This window comes from Melospiza melodia, chromosome 5, assembly GCF_035770615.1.
Source record: "Melospiza melodia melodia isolate bMelMel2 chromosome 5, bMelMel2.pri, whole genome shotgun sequence".
Lineage (NCBI taxonomy): Eukaryota > Metazoa > Chordata > Aves > Passeriformes > Passerellidae > Melospiza > Melospiza melodia.
This window is the reverse complement of record NC_086198.1, coordinates 30,674,361-30,686,664: the sequence shown is the minus strand read 5'-3', so window position 1 is coordinate 30,686,664 and position 12,304 is coordinate 30,674,361. Positions and strand designations below refer to the sequence as shown.

Here is a 12,304-nt window from a genome sequence, read left to right as displayed (position 1 = left end):
GATAATTGTAGAAATTTTTCTTCCTGTTTGTGTAAGATAGAATTTAACTTTGCTAATATTTTCACTTAAAACTGGTGTTGCTCCCTTTATAAGATACTAATTGTCAGATTTTGGTATGTACATAAAAGATATTTAATGGCTCTTTCTAAAGTAGATGAAACACAAAAACAAACACAAGATTAAACACAAATATAAAATTTGAAATTCATAGACCTGTTTCCCCAGCCCCCATGTTTAAAACAATTGTATAGAGCTAATGCTTCCTTGCATTGTTCTGTTTACACTGGGCCTTCAGCTGCACACTACAAACTGAACTAATTGTCTTAGTGAACTAATTTGACATAAAATGCTTGCAAGTAGGGTGAAAATGCTACATTGTTTGCTAGGGTAAATAATCATGGATTATAGCATAATTGTATTTTTAAATTGTTTATCTTCTCCTATTCTCTTGGGAAGGAAAAACCCATAGGATGCTTCAGATGTATTGTACCTACATGGTCGAGAATTTTGCTTTTTTTGCATTTATTTTCACTGAGAGAGTAATTTTCATGTATGCATAGCTAAGTGCATTTTTAAGGAAAAGTTTAATGAGTTGGTTTATGTCTCAGATGAACTGCGTAGGAGACACTTGCCGGTAATTTCCTGGGTAAATTGCATGTCCTCTGTAGTTAGCTTTTGTAAAGTTGATGAAACTCTGGTTTTATAGAAGCCAGTGCTTAAATGTAAACTCTTCTGCTACTTCTAAGTTTTTTCCTTACTTCCTCAAGATACAGCTTTTTTTCTTCATTGTGATGAAGCATGCTGCTATCAGCTGCAGGAAGAGAATGATACAGTGCTGAGACACTGCCTTAAAAATGTGTGATTCTGGGCTAATGGTTTCAAATACAACATTAGGTGGCAGCAGTAGGCTCTTAACACCTTGTGGGTGCCTGTTCAATTCACATTTAGGCAGTTTTCTGAATGACAGACAGGCTTGAAGAAATTTTATTTTAATGCAAAACATTTATATTACATCCCTTTGAAGGGAAGCAATGGGAATGGTTTTCCCCTGAATGATCCAGCTTTGATTATAGTTAAGAACACTGTTGAACAGAATCCCATAGAAGCATCAAGTGGGTACTATGCTATTGTGCAATGCCACTTTGGATATGCCTGGTTTAGAATGGACTTCTCATTTGCCAGGTAAATGAAGTTGGAGGCTTTGTTATGAACTTGGCAATAAGAGAGAAAGCAGCTAATAAAGGAGATTTTTTTTTTCTTCCTTTCTTACCATCCTTACTCCTTTGAAAGGTAGATTAGTACTATTAGTATTCTTTTTTTTGTGGTGTTATTGTGTGCCAATAATGCTGGATGGTGGAGATTGGTGACTTCAATCTGATGTATCAGCAGGAAAAGTTTGTGATTTTCTGCAAGAATTACCTGTTTGTTCTTTGATGTTGTTGGGGTGGTTTTTTTTGGTGGGTTGTTTGTTTGTTTGGGGTTTTTTGGGTAATCTTTGGTTTTGTTTGAAAATGGGAGAAACCTATTTCCAATGGGAGAGACCAAGTCTGAAATTGGAGGAAGATTCAAGAGGAGTCTCCTCCTTACAGAAGTGGTTGGAGCAGAATCTTTCCTTCTGTGGGAGGGTCACTGGTCGCCTGCACCTTCATGGTGTCACTTATTTAAACTTTGAGCCAAGGTAGCAAATGACTGTAAATCATCTGTGTCTTGCTGGAAGGTGTGACCTCCCTTTTCTTGAGTGGGTTTTCCCACAGTGCTTTGTGTTTTCTCTGGTTTTTCTAGTGCATTATGGTCGATACAATAGCAATATAATGAAGAAAAAAGGGGACATCCATCCAGGCTTTTTCCACCCCTTTCTTGCCCTCCCTTTTTAACCTCTCTGGATGTAAGCTCTGTACCACTGACCTGACATTCATGCTAATGTTACTATTTGATGTACTTATCCAAACTATTTGGCTTTCCTGCCAAATCTTCTTAGGGCTCAGATTTTAATGTTCTCACCTCTAGGTGTGGTTGGAAAAGAATGCATGGAAATCGGTATGTCTGAGTTAATATCTTTTGCAATGTTTTTCGTTTTCTTTTCTGAGGAAGCCTTTCCAAATCCCAGCCATCTTTTTATCATGTCATGAATGTGTATCATGGTGCTAATTTTTCCTATTTATTGTGTGCCCTTGGAATTTAACCAGCTTGGAATCATACATGATCTTATGAGATTTTTACCCTAGAGAGATTGTAATTCCCGTATCTTTGGCATTTATTTTTGATGATCAATAATTTTCAATCAACTAAATTCAGTCAATCTCTAAATATGTGAAATATGTTTCTGAGTATGTGAAAGGGGACAATGGAGGTGGTTTATTTCTTTGGTGGTAGAAAGGAATTAGCATAGGCAAAGAATATTATAAATGCCCAGCTTTGCAGGTTCTTATTAAGCACAAACTTAAAGAAAAATTCACTGAGATTGAGCCAGCCTGTTTGACTGCATTTTTTTTCTTCATGGAATAGGTGTTCATATTCCTTGTTTTGGACATACTAAAAAAACAATTCTGATATTAAAAAATAATAATCTTGAGGAAAAGGGAGAGGTCGCAGTTTGGTTAACAGCCCTTCATCTTGGCTTTGAGGAACAAAGCAAGTACTTGATCTGTGGCTTATCTAACAACCAGAAGGATGAGGAAACTATAGAAGTGAAGACTTTGTTGGGGAGTTTGAGATAAAAATGTGAAGATCGAGCCCTGTAGTTCTCCCAAGTATAGCCAGTTTGTCTTATCCAGGAGAAATGCTGATTTTGGGCTTGGTTTCTTCTTTTTGTGTCATGGAAAAAATTTTTCTTGGGTTGTCTTGCAAGATTTCTAAATGTTTTATATCTGTTAATGGGAGAAATAATTGAAATTAGATTAATAATCCAGATCATGTTCTTTCAGGAAAGTGGAGCTTGACTGTTTATTCTGAGCTATTTTCTGTATGCTCCTCCAAGCAGTGAAGCCTTTCTTTCATATCTCACATAATTTCATTGCAAAGAAAGGTTAAGTGTGTTTAAATAGTCTTTTTGGTTTTATTTATAAGTGTTGTAGTGCAATTTTATGCTAAAAATTAGTGCTACTATGTTGACTTCTCATCACTTTAATTCCCTAAGGGGGGGAAAATACACTTTCTGCATGTGTATTCAAAAATTGCTGTATTCTCCCTGTTCTCAATCAGCTAAATGTAGAACTATTTACTGAGAAGCTTGAGCTATTGCTTTAGCATATATATATTTTTGAAGGTGGCTATAACTGGCAAAATCCAAAATTTGTGAGGATGTATTTGAATGCTGCCCTTTAAAACCATTCCTGTAAGCTTGTACTTAATTCTACATGCTGGGGAAAGAAAACGTTATCCCACCCTGTGGGTTGCTATAAAGATTGTTTATGCAGCTCAGCATAGGACTTAAAATACGTTGAATTGGAGAATTTTGAAAAATGTACTGTGCGACACAGGAGACCAAATCATGCTAAAGTGCAAGGAAAGACTATACATCAGTTCAAAGGCTACATTATTCAAAAAAATACAACCATAAAAAAGGTAATAAGATTACATTCTCACACTTCATGGCTAGTAAGGTGCATTAAGCTGCTCAGATATTCATAACTTACTGTGACATTTGGGAAGATTACATTTTGCTGTGCACAGCCATTACTGCAGCTCAGATAATAACTAGCCAATGCATGGACCTGGATTATGATCCCTGTCATTGGAAACAAATTTGTGTTTTGAAGGTTGATCAGTTTCAAATCACCATTAGAAAGGGTTAATATGACATAGTGTGGGGGTGTGTGTGCCTGTGTGTATCTAATGGATGTGCATACATATTGTGCATCAGCTGCACCCTGCCTTGGCTTTTCTGCTTTCCCTGGCAATTTTTTTTGTCCTCACTTCCCTCGCAGGAAGTGTTAAAATGGTAATTATTTTTTACCATAGCATATTATTCCTAGAATGTCCTTCCTGAAATGCTTATGTTTGCAGATGAGATGGGAAACCTAATTTGACAGCGTCCTGGATGGGTGGGTTCTGATAATAGTGTATGTAGCCAAAAATGAAAGATTGGTGGGGTAGACTATAGGGTGAAGGTAAGGTCACCTCCAGTAGCTGTATGTGGTTTTCATGTGATAATTGATGGTTGGCTGATAGTTAAAACCAAATCCATAAAGAGTTGAATTTCTTGTTAAGAATTAGCAGGTTGTTTGTGGCCAGAATTTAATCTTTAGCTGATCTGTCTCTACGCAGAATACAATATTTTCTTTGTTTCTTACCTTGAATTTAAGAAGAGTATTCTTGAGGAATGCTTCAGTTTTGTAGAAGATAAATTCAGTGAAATGAGGTATAACTCTGATTATGTATTTTACATTTTCAAATGCTCTGTTGAGGGTTTTCTTTAAGGGAAGGTGTATATTTTTCTTCACATTTGTTTTGAGATAATTCTGTGTGAATATGTTGTGCCTAGCATACCCTACAGAGCTTTCTTGAGTTAGGCCTCTGTTCCATCTTTTGGAAGGAGAAAGCTAAGGCTTGGAGGATGGTAATGATGTGATGGATTTGTTTGAGTTGACAGCATGAGTTGATATAGAGAAGCTGAGAATATAACTCAAGTCACCCCATTCACTTCTTGCTGTTTTCCAAGATATTGTGGAAGCATCTGACAGTAAATTGCATAATTATTTTTCATGACCCAGAGAGGAGAAAATGGAAAAGTGTAAATTACTTTTTAGAAATGGTTGCCATGTGACATTGTCTATTCTGTCAAAAGAGCAGTAAGTTTGTCTGTTTCCTGTGATGTTTGGCACTACTGATTTATTCCCAGAAGTCCAAAGATTGCTTCTTCAAAGTGGCAAGGTTTAGACACTTGAGGAAAATGTATGGTAATTTCAGTGGTTAATGAAGAGCGTATGTTCTGTTCTGTAAATTGTTCTTTGGGTCCTAACTAGCTCAGAGAAGCTGTTGGAGCTAATGTGGAAGCAAGTTAGGGTTTTGGGGCAGTTTCGACATGGTGTGACTTCAGCAGGTGACAGTACTGAAGCTGTTAATGGCCAAAGCCTGTCAAAGAACACCACTATGTAGGAGAGAAATAATAACATAAACTTGCAGAAGTGAGAATGAGCTGAAATATTTCTGGTCATGAGCTATTTGATAATTTGAGTCAATGGTATCTGAATTCTTGTTTGTATGCTGGTATATAATGGTTATTTTGGTAAGCAGGGCACGTTTTTAAGGTTAATACAGCTCTGAAGTCCAAGAGAACTTTAAAGAGTGGAGGTAGGGAGTTGGTATAAATGAGTTAACTTGGTATAATGCATTTTGTCTTCAGCTGGAATTTTTGTTTTATTAAGTATGCAAGTGAGAGTGGAGCAGGTTATTTCCTTCCCCCATCCACAGGCACAGGCATATGTGGTCTGTTACTCTCTAAGAGACCTGAAATATTACAGGATTTCGGTGTCATAGCCAAATCACAGCCAGAGGCTTGGACCAGTGCTGCTGTTCCACATGCCTGCAAATACAGCAAGCCTTTGCTTCCTTTGAGTACCTGGGGCTGCTAATGAACCTGGCAGTTAATTCTTAACCAGCTTTAGTCACTGGAATGTCTCATAAGTGTTTATAAGTGGCAATATTTCTGATGTGCATCAGCTCCTTTTGGCTAGAATTGCCTTCTTAATGGAGATGTGTTAAGCAAATATGAGGTCACTCCAGGTCGTTTAAGATATCTCGACTGCTTTGTTGGGCTCACCTGTTTTAGAACATTCACTTGGTATCTTCACTTTTCAGCTAACCTGGGACATGTCTATCCTGAACTACTCAAATGGTTTTCTGCAGCAATTGTCTGATAATAGTTGACACATTAGGAGCACCTTTGTTACTCGACAGAACTTGAAAAAGAAGAAAAGTAAGATGGTATAAGATAGAACAAATATTTGCCTCATTATTATGTTTTTTCCCCCTTCAATAGTTTTCTTCTCACAGAATGAATAACTCTAGGCCTAGAGTAATACTTTGATACAGTTGCCTTAAGCATTTTTTTTTTTAATATTTTTCTCTGAAAGCTCGTTGGGGGCCAGTTTGACTTGGAAATGAACTTTATCATCCAAGAAGGAGAGGGCATCACCTGCATGGTGGACTTACTGGATAAGTGTGACATCACGTGCCAGGCTGAGGTCTGGAGCATGTTCACAGCAATCCTGAAGAAGAGCATACGGAATCTGCAGGCCTGCACGGAGGTGGGGCTCGTGGAGCAGGTGCTCAGGAGGATCGACAGGGCTGACAACATGATTGCAGGTACAGCCTCCCCCAGTGTGGGACTCCAACTGTGCTGCTTCTCATGGACACAGTTACTAATTAGATGATAAAAGTTTGCCTTTGCATTTTATTAAGCACTTATATCACTGTTCTTTCTGCTTTTCAGATCTCTTAGTGGACATGCTCGGTGTGTTGGCGAGCTATAACCTGACAGTTCGGGACCTGAAGTTGTTCTTCAGCAAGCTGCAAGGAGAAAAAGGGAGATGGGTAAAACAAAACACAAAACTGAAACAGTTTTTATCGTGTTGCTTGTGTTTTTCCTAATTTTTACAAGTTAAGACTGTTCCAAAAACTTCATGATAAACAAGTTTTGAATGTACCAAAAACTATAGGGAGCTTTCTTTTATTATATAAAGAATCTTTTTATCTGAAAGCAATTAAAATACAGAGAGTAGAATATTGATGAAGTTAAATTTCTTCCTGAACCTGTGGACAATATTGGTCTTTTCTAACACCTGGGGATAATAAGGTAACTCTTAGGTGTTATTATGCACATGGTTTTATTTTTTTGATTCCAGCTATGTGAAATTGAAGGAAAAAGGCGTAATTTTTTTTAACTCAGAAAAGAGAAATAAGTAAAAATGCCTACAGAGGCAGATCTTTTTTCTCCCCCCTTTCGCACATTGCTGTACTTTACTTGAGTATGAAAAAAAATTATCCAGTTAGGGAAGTGAAAACTTTGGCAGAAATTGAACTGAAGGAAATAAGTCCCACTGAAAAATTGTCAAGTTTTTCTCTTGTTCCTGTGTGGAATAGAAAAGGACCCTGAGTTACAGCTGAGTAACCACTTTCCCTAAAGTAAAAATGTGTGTGTTGTAGAGGCCACCTGATAAAATTTTCTTCAACACACAGTTGTTGTTTCATTGGACTTGGGAACTATTTTAACAATCATTTTACTTTGAATTTTAATTCAGCTCCTGTTATTTCAAAATACTCTGGCTAGTGTAGGGGAGAGGTAGCAGTGTCTTTGTTGACTTCAAATAATTAAAAAAAATAGTATGCCATATAAAAGCAAGTATGCACACATAATACTGCAGACTTTAAAAGGCCCTTTGAAATAAATAACTCTGGAGATCTTAACCTCCTTAAAGAAAAATACTCTAAACTTTATAGATGGTTTAAACTTAGTAATTGAACATAGTATATTTAACTGTAGGTGAAATAAAGTTGTCTCTGTAACATTAACTTTTTCATTTCCTGTCTCCCTGCTATTTGCATTTAATTTCCTTTGCTTATTAAAAACCAAATACAGGGGAAAGCAAGAGAAAAATGCCACAGTTGGATTGCCAAGGAGTTGTACAACTCCATAAATCTTAAAATCAGCAGAACTGGGAAGATACCAAGTATTTTGCTGCAGCACAATTTACCTGGTCAAATTCTATGGCACTGCAGACATCTAAGCAGCTCTCAGCATTTCCTCCTCAGTTTTAACTCAGATTCTTGAAGCACTGCCTAGCTGACTCCAGCTTTGGTACATTTGAAATACTTGTGATGGACCATGCAATGCTCCAACATCATGCATAGTTTTCAGAGGGTAACTGTTAACAACAAAATGAAAAAGGGCACTTCCAGATCTATTTTCAAACTACAATTTTATAATCCAGGATTATAAAATTGTAGTTTGAAAATAGATCTGCCGGAAAGATACGGTGTGGTGAAAGACAAGGCACAAAATTGTCCTGTCACTATGATCAGTATTTGCTGTTCTCCTGTTGTTGTGAGCTCATACACTTGGTTTGGAGTTTGTAGTTACAGACTATTATAATAAAATCAGCAAGATCTGAGTGGTGGAGAAGTGTTAAGTTTTCACACTGAGCACTCAGTTTAGGTGCTCCAAACTACCCTTGGGACTTGAATCTTTCTCCACGGACTTAAGTGAAAGTATAAACCAAATCAGTTTAATCTAATGTGTGACTCTCATCTTGATGAAAATAATCCTTCTGCTGATCTTCCCTCTGCTAGCTATTCCCTGTCTCCCTTGTGCTGGCACAGATTTCACTCAGCCACTTCCCAGAACAACTGGAATTAAAAATTGGTTTGCGTTTGCTTTCCCTAAGTTAGTTTTCATCTGGAGCAGTCAGTTTTCTTTAGCTTCCAGCAAAGTCATACAGAGAGGTGATGGGAATGAACAGACAGTGGCAGGAATCAACATTCAGGGTCAGTTTAGTTTATGCTGGGTGAATGTGGCCCTGGCCTTCAAGTCCTTAGTGAAGTTACCTAATTAACTTTAATCCAGTGCATCTATGTTGTGTGAAGGTATTCATGGCTGTTAATGTTGTTTTATTGAGGCTGCTGAGTGTCTTAGTAGGATGTTGTTCAACCATGTGCAAAGTTTTAAAATGTGCTAAAATTTGCTTTTTGTGTGTATAGTCTTTTCTTTCTTAGAGGTTTGTTTTACTTATTTACAAATGTAATAATTCTCTTTGTCAGCCACCACATGCTGGGAAGTTACTGTCTGTGTTGAAACACATGCCTCAGAAGTATGGACCTGATGCCTTCTTCAACTTTCCAGGAAAAAGTGCTGCAGTATGTAGATATTTTACATTTCTTGTTTATTTGCTCCCTGTTCTATTAAGGCCTTTGATTATTTTTATTTATGGTGTTCTTTGTGTCATTTGTCATTGTCATAGAGTTCTAACCAAATTTTTTTCTCTGCCTGACACCTACACTAGTGCCTGGACAAATTGTGTTTATAATAGATGTGCAATATCACTACAAAAGGACAATACTATTACACAAAGAATGGATACAAATGAGGCTGCTTTTTTGTATTTTGTTGGGGTTTCTTCAGACTGGTTCAGTTAAATCGTGTTGCAGGGAGGATATACCTGCTTTTCACCTGCTTATGAGAAATCTTTGAGAAAGCATTGATCCTAGACCTTTATAGGCTGAATAATACTGAAAAGGATTAAATTTAGCAACAATTAGTCTTTTTGTAATTGTTCATGTGACTCATTTCTAAGTTCTGTGGTGGGCACTTGAAAAAAAATTTGAAACTGAATAGGCAGTTGGAAAATCCTTTGCAGAATCTTCTGATGGAATTCAAGTATGTCAACACTTCTGCTTCTACAATTGTAGAATGAAAAATTATGTTCAAAATTCCATGCTCAATTCAGAATGAGATTTGAATAAGATTTATCAGATAACTCTTTCCTGTTTTCTTCACATAAACCCATTAGCTTTCTGCCTTGGTGGCTTGAGATTGAATTTCACCAACTCAACGACATAATGACTTATGTTTTGAATGAAAACTTTGGAGACTGAAAAATGCTGACTACTAGAAAAGTGCTCCTGCAGTTTTATCACATACAACAGAACTTGGCAATAGACAGACACGTTTGTGTTCATTTTGGTTATTGATGGTTTTCTATTTAACTTCTGCTTTAACTTCTGTTAATTATGTTGATTGCTTGAACCATATTTTATGATATCGGGGTGCCTCAGTAACCTTTATGTAGGTATTTTTATATATATTCAAATTAAGACGTTTAAGAAATTAAGTATTTACTATAATTACTCTGTTATCCACTGTGAGTTAAGTCAAGTGATAATGCTGTCAATTCCTAAGACTTGGCTGCAAAGACATGGAGACTGGTTAGTTAGCTGATATACAGAAGGATTTATAGCATTTTGTATGGACAGGAGTAGCTGAATGGAGCATGGGAACATAATAACAAGTCTGGAGACACTTGAGTTCTTTGAAGTTTTTTTTTATCCATTGATATTGATCATCTGGGTGGCATCTTTGTTCAGAGGTTATGGCCCTCTTAATTGCAGTGTGTATTGCAAATCTGGGCTGCACACCAGCAGAAAGCTAATAGTAATGCTAAAAAACCCAACAAACTGAAAAACTCCAAAAAATAAACCCCAACTGTTTGAACCAAAGGATTCTAACATAATGGTTTGTAACTCAAGGGCTTTGCACTAAAAACACAATGTTTGGTATGAAGATTTTTGCCTGGTGGAGATTGCATTGTGTTTCATTTGAGGAAGTTTGAAATTCTGTGTTACGCTCTCTGGAAGCCTACTTAAATATGAATTTCAGGAGAGAAAATAATTTATTAAGTGAAATGTGGCCAGCTTTCCATTTATGATCAGTTATTTTCCTGAATACCAACTCTATGTGAAAATGGAACTGATTATTATGTCAGGTTACCATAAAACCAAATTAATCTGAATTTGCTCTTTGAAAAGTTGTTATTCCATAAGGCTTTTACTAAAGCATTTGAGTTTTGAAGCATAGGTTACTATTAATAATCTTTTTTGAGGTATAAAGGTCAGTTTTTAAATATTTAGGTTATTAAAATACTGTAACAATCAAGTACAAAGAGAACAGAAGTTAGGCCAGATTTTTTTTCTTCAGTCTAGAGAAACTGTATACATTTGCAGTGTGCCTCTGTTTATCAGCATATTTATGTAGATTGCATCTTAAGCTGCACACTTTTACTGTTGTGTTGATCTTTCTGCATTAATAACTTCTTGCTTTCTTCAGGCTATTGCCTTACCTCCTATAGCCAAGTGGCCCTACCAGAATGGATTTACTTTCCACACTTGGCTAAGAATGGATCCTGTAAATAATATTAATGTGGATAAGGATAAGCCTTATTTATATTGGTGAGTATTGTGTAAAGCTGATATTGCTAATGTTCAGTTTCTATTCATTTTTCAATGATTTCTGCATCCATCTGTGTATGTGCTGATTTTGTTCTGATTTGTCAGTTTCCGAACAAACAAAGGACTTGGTTATTCTGCTCACTTTGTTGGAGGCTGCTTGATCGTAACGTCCATAAAATCGAAGGGAAAAGGTTTCCAGCACTGTGTAAAATTTGATTTCAAGCCACAAAAGGTGAGTGAAAAGAATAAAGTCATTCAAATAAGTTTCACGAGTCTAAAATTGTAGCCTGGGAGTCTATGTTGTAGCTGTTGATTAATCTCATCTTTGTGTAGAAAAATAGTTACACTGGAATGAGCAAAACAAATATGTGTTCTGAATTGTTATTTCTTTTGCATTTTACAACTAAAACATGAGTTGATTTTATAACTGGTGTTCAAGTCTGATTTGCCTATTAGGTAGTGTTATGTGATGTTGGATGCTCCCTTTTTCACTTAGATATTCTGGAATTGATGTAAACATCTTGTGGGAGAACAGGCCTCCTCAGGAATTCCTTATCAGTAATCCCTTGCTGTAAATATGGATTCTGTTTGTGATAATTTGACATGCACAGCCTTTGAGAGGCTTTAGTCTGGAGCCATCCATGCTCTTTGGAATGGCATTTGTATTAGTCCATCCTGCTAAGAGTAGCTCAGTTTAGAACTTATTTACAGAGTAGTTTCAGTGTAAATTTGGTTCAGCATTGTCATAAAGATTTTTGGAGTATGCCATAAATACCTTTTAAGCCCCTTTGTGGAAAGAATGGCATATTATTCTTTGACATAGCAATGCAAGAAAACTCACCAGTGACTTATTAATCTTTTCTACTTAAAATACATCTTTCAGTCTTAATTTAATTCACATAAAGAGTTGAATTTGTTCTTCCAAGCCCCACTTGAATGCTTAAGCTACTCCCAAGTGTTTATAGAGTTATATCAATTGTTTTTTTTATTGTTTAGTGGTACATGGTGACTATAGTGCACATCTATAACCGCTGGAAGAACAGCGAACTCCGGTGTTATGTGAACGGGGAGCTGGCATCATATGGGGAAATAACATGGTTTGTCAACACCAGTGATGTGAGTAATCCCTGCACACTGTCTACAGCTGAGCATCTTGGTGCATTACATAGATATTCTTTGCCATTTTATTCATAAACCTCCCTCATTTTATGCCTTTAAAAAAAAATTTTGAAATAAAAATGGTAACTTTTTAGAGAAATAAATTGTGGTTTTATGCGTCTCAGAACTTAATACTTGTTTCTGCTGAGGCTCTCAAGTACTTGTTTATGTAAAAGTATTGCCTATGAAATGCATATTTTTTGCA

General features: G+C 36.5%; 1 protein-coding gene across 5 annotated transcripts in view; it reads left to right on the top strand.

Moving 5' to 3' along the window:
- LRBA (LPS responsive beige-like anchor protein) overlaps positions 1-12,304 on the top strand; it is a 368,498-nt gene that overhangs the window by 34,260 nt on the left and 321,934 nt on the right. For all 5 annotated transcript variants that reach the window (XM_063156757.1, XM_063156759.1, XM_063156760.1 and 2 more), the window contains exons 2-7: positions 6,075-6,306; positions 6,434-6,534; positions 8,758-8,853; positions 10,820-10,941; positions 11,047-11,173; positions 11,938-12,057. In XM_063156757.1, coding sequence (XP_063012827.1) covers positions 6,075-6,306; positions 6,434-6,534; positions 8,758-8,853; positions 10,820-10,941; positions 11,047-11,173; positions 11,938-12,057 — 798 coding nt within the window. The remainder of the gene's footprint in view (positions 1-6,074; positions 6,307-6,433; positions 6,535-8,757; positions 8,854-10,819; positions 10,942-11,046; positions 11,174-11,937; positions 12,058-12,304) is intronic.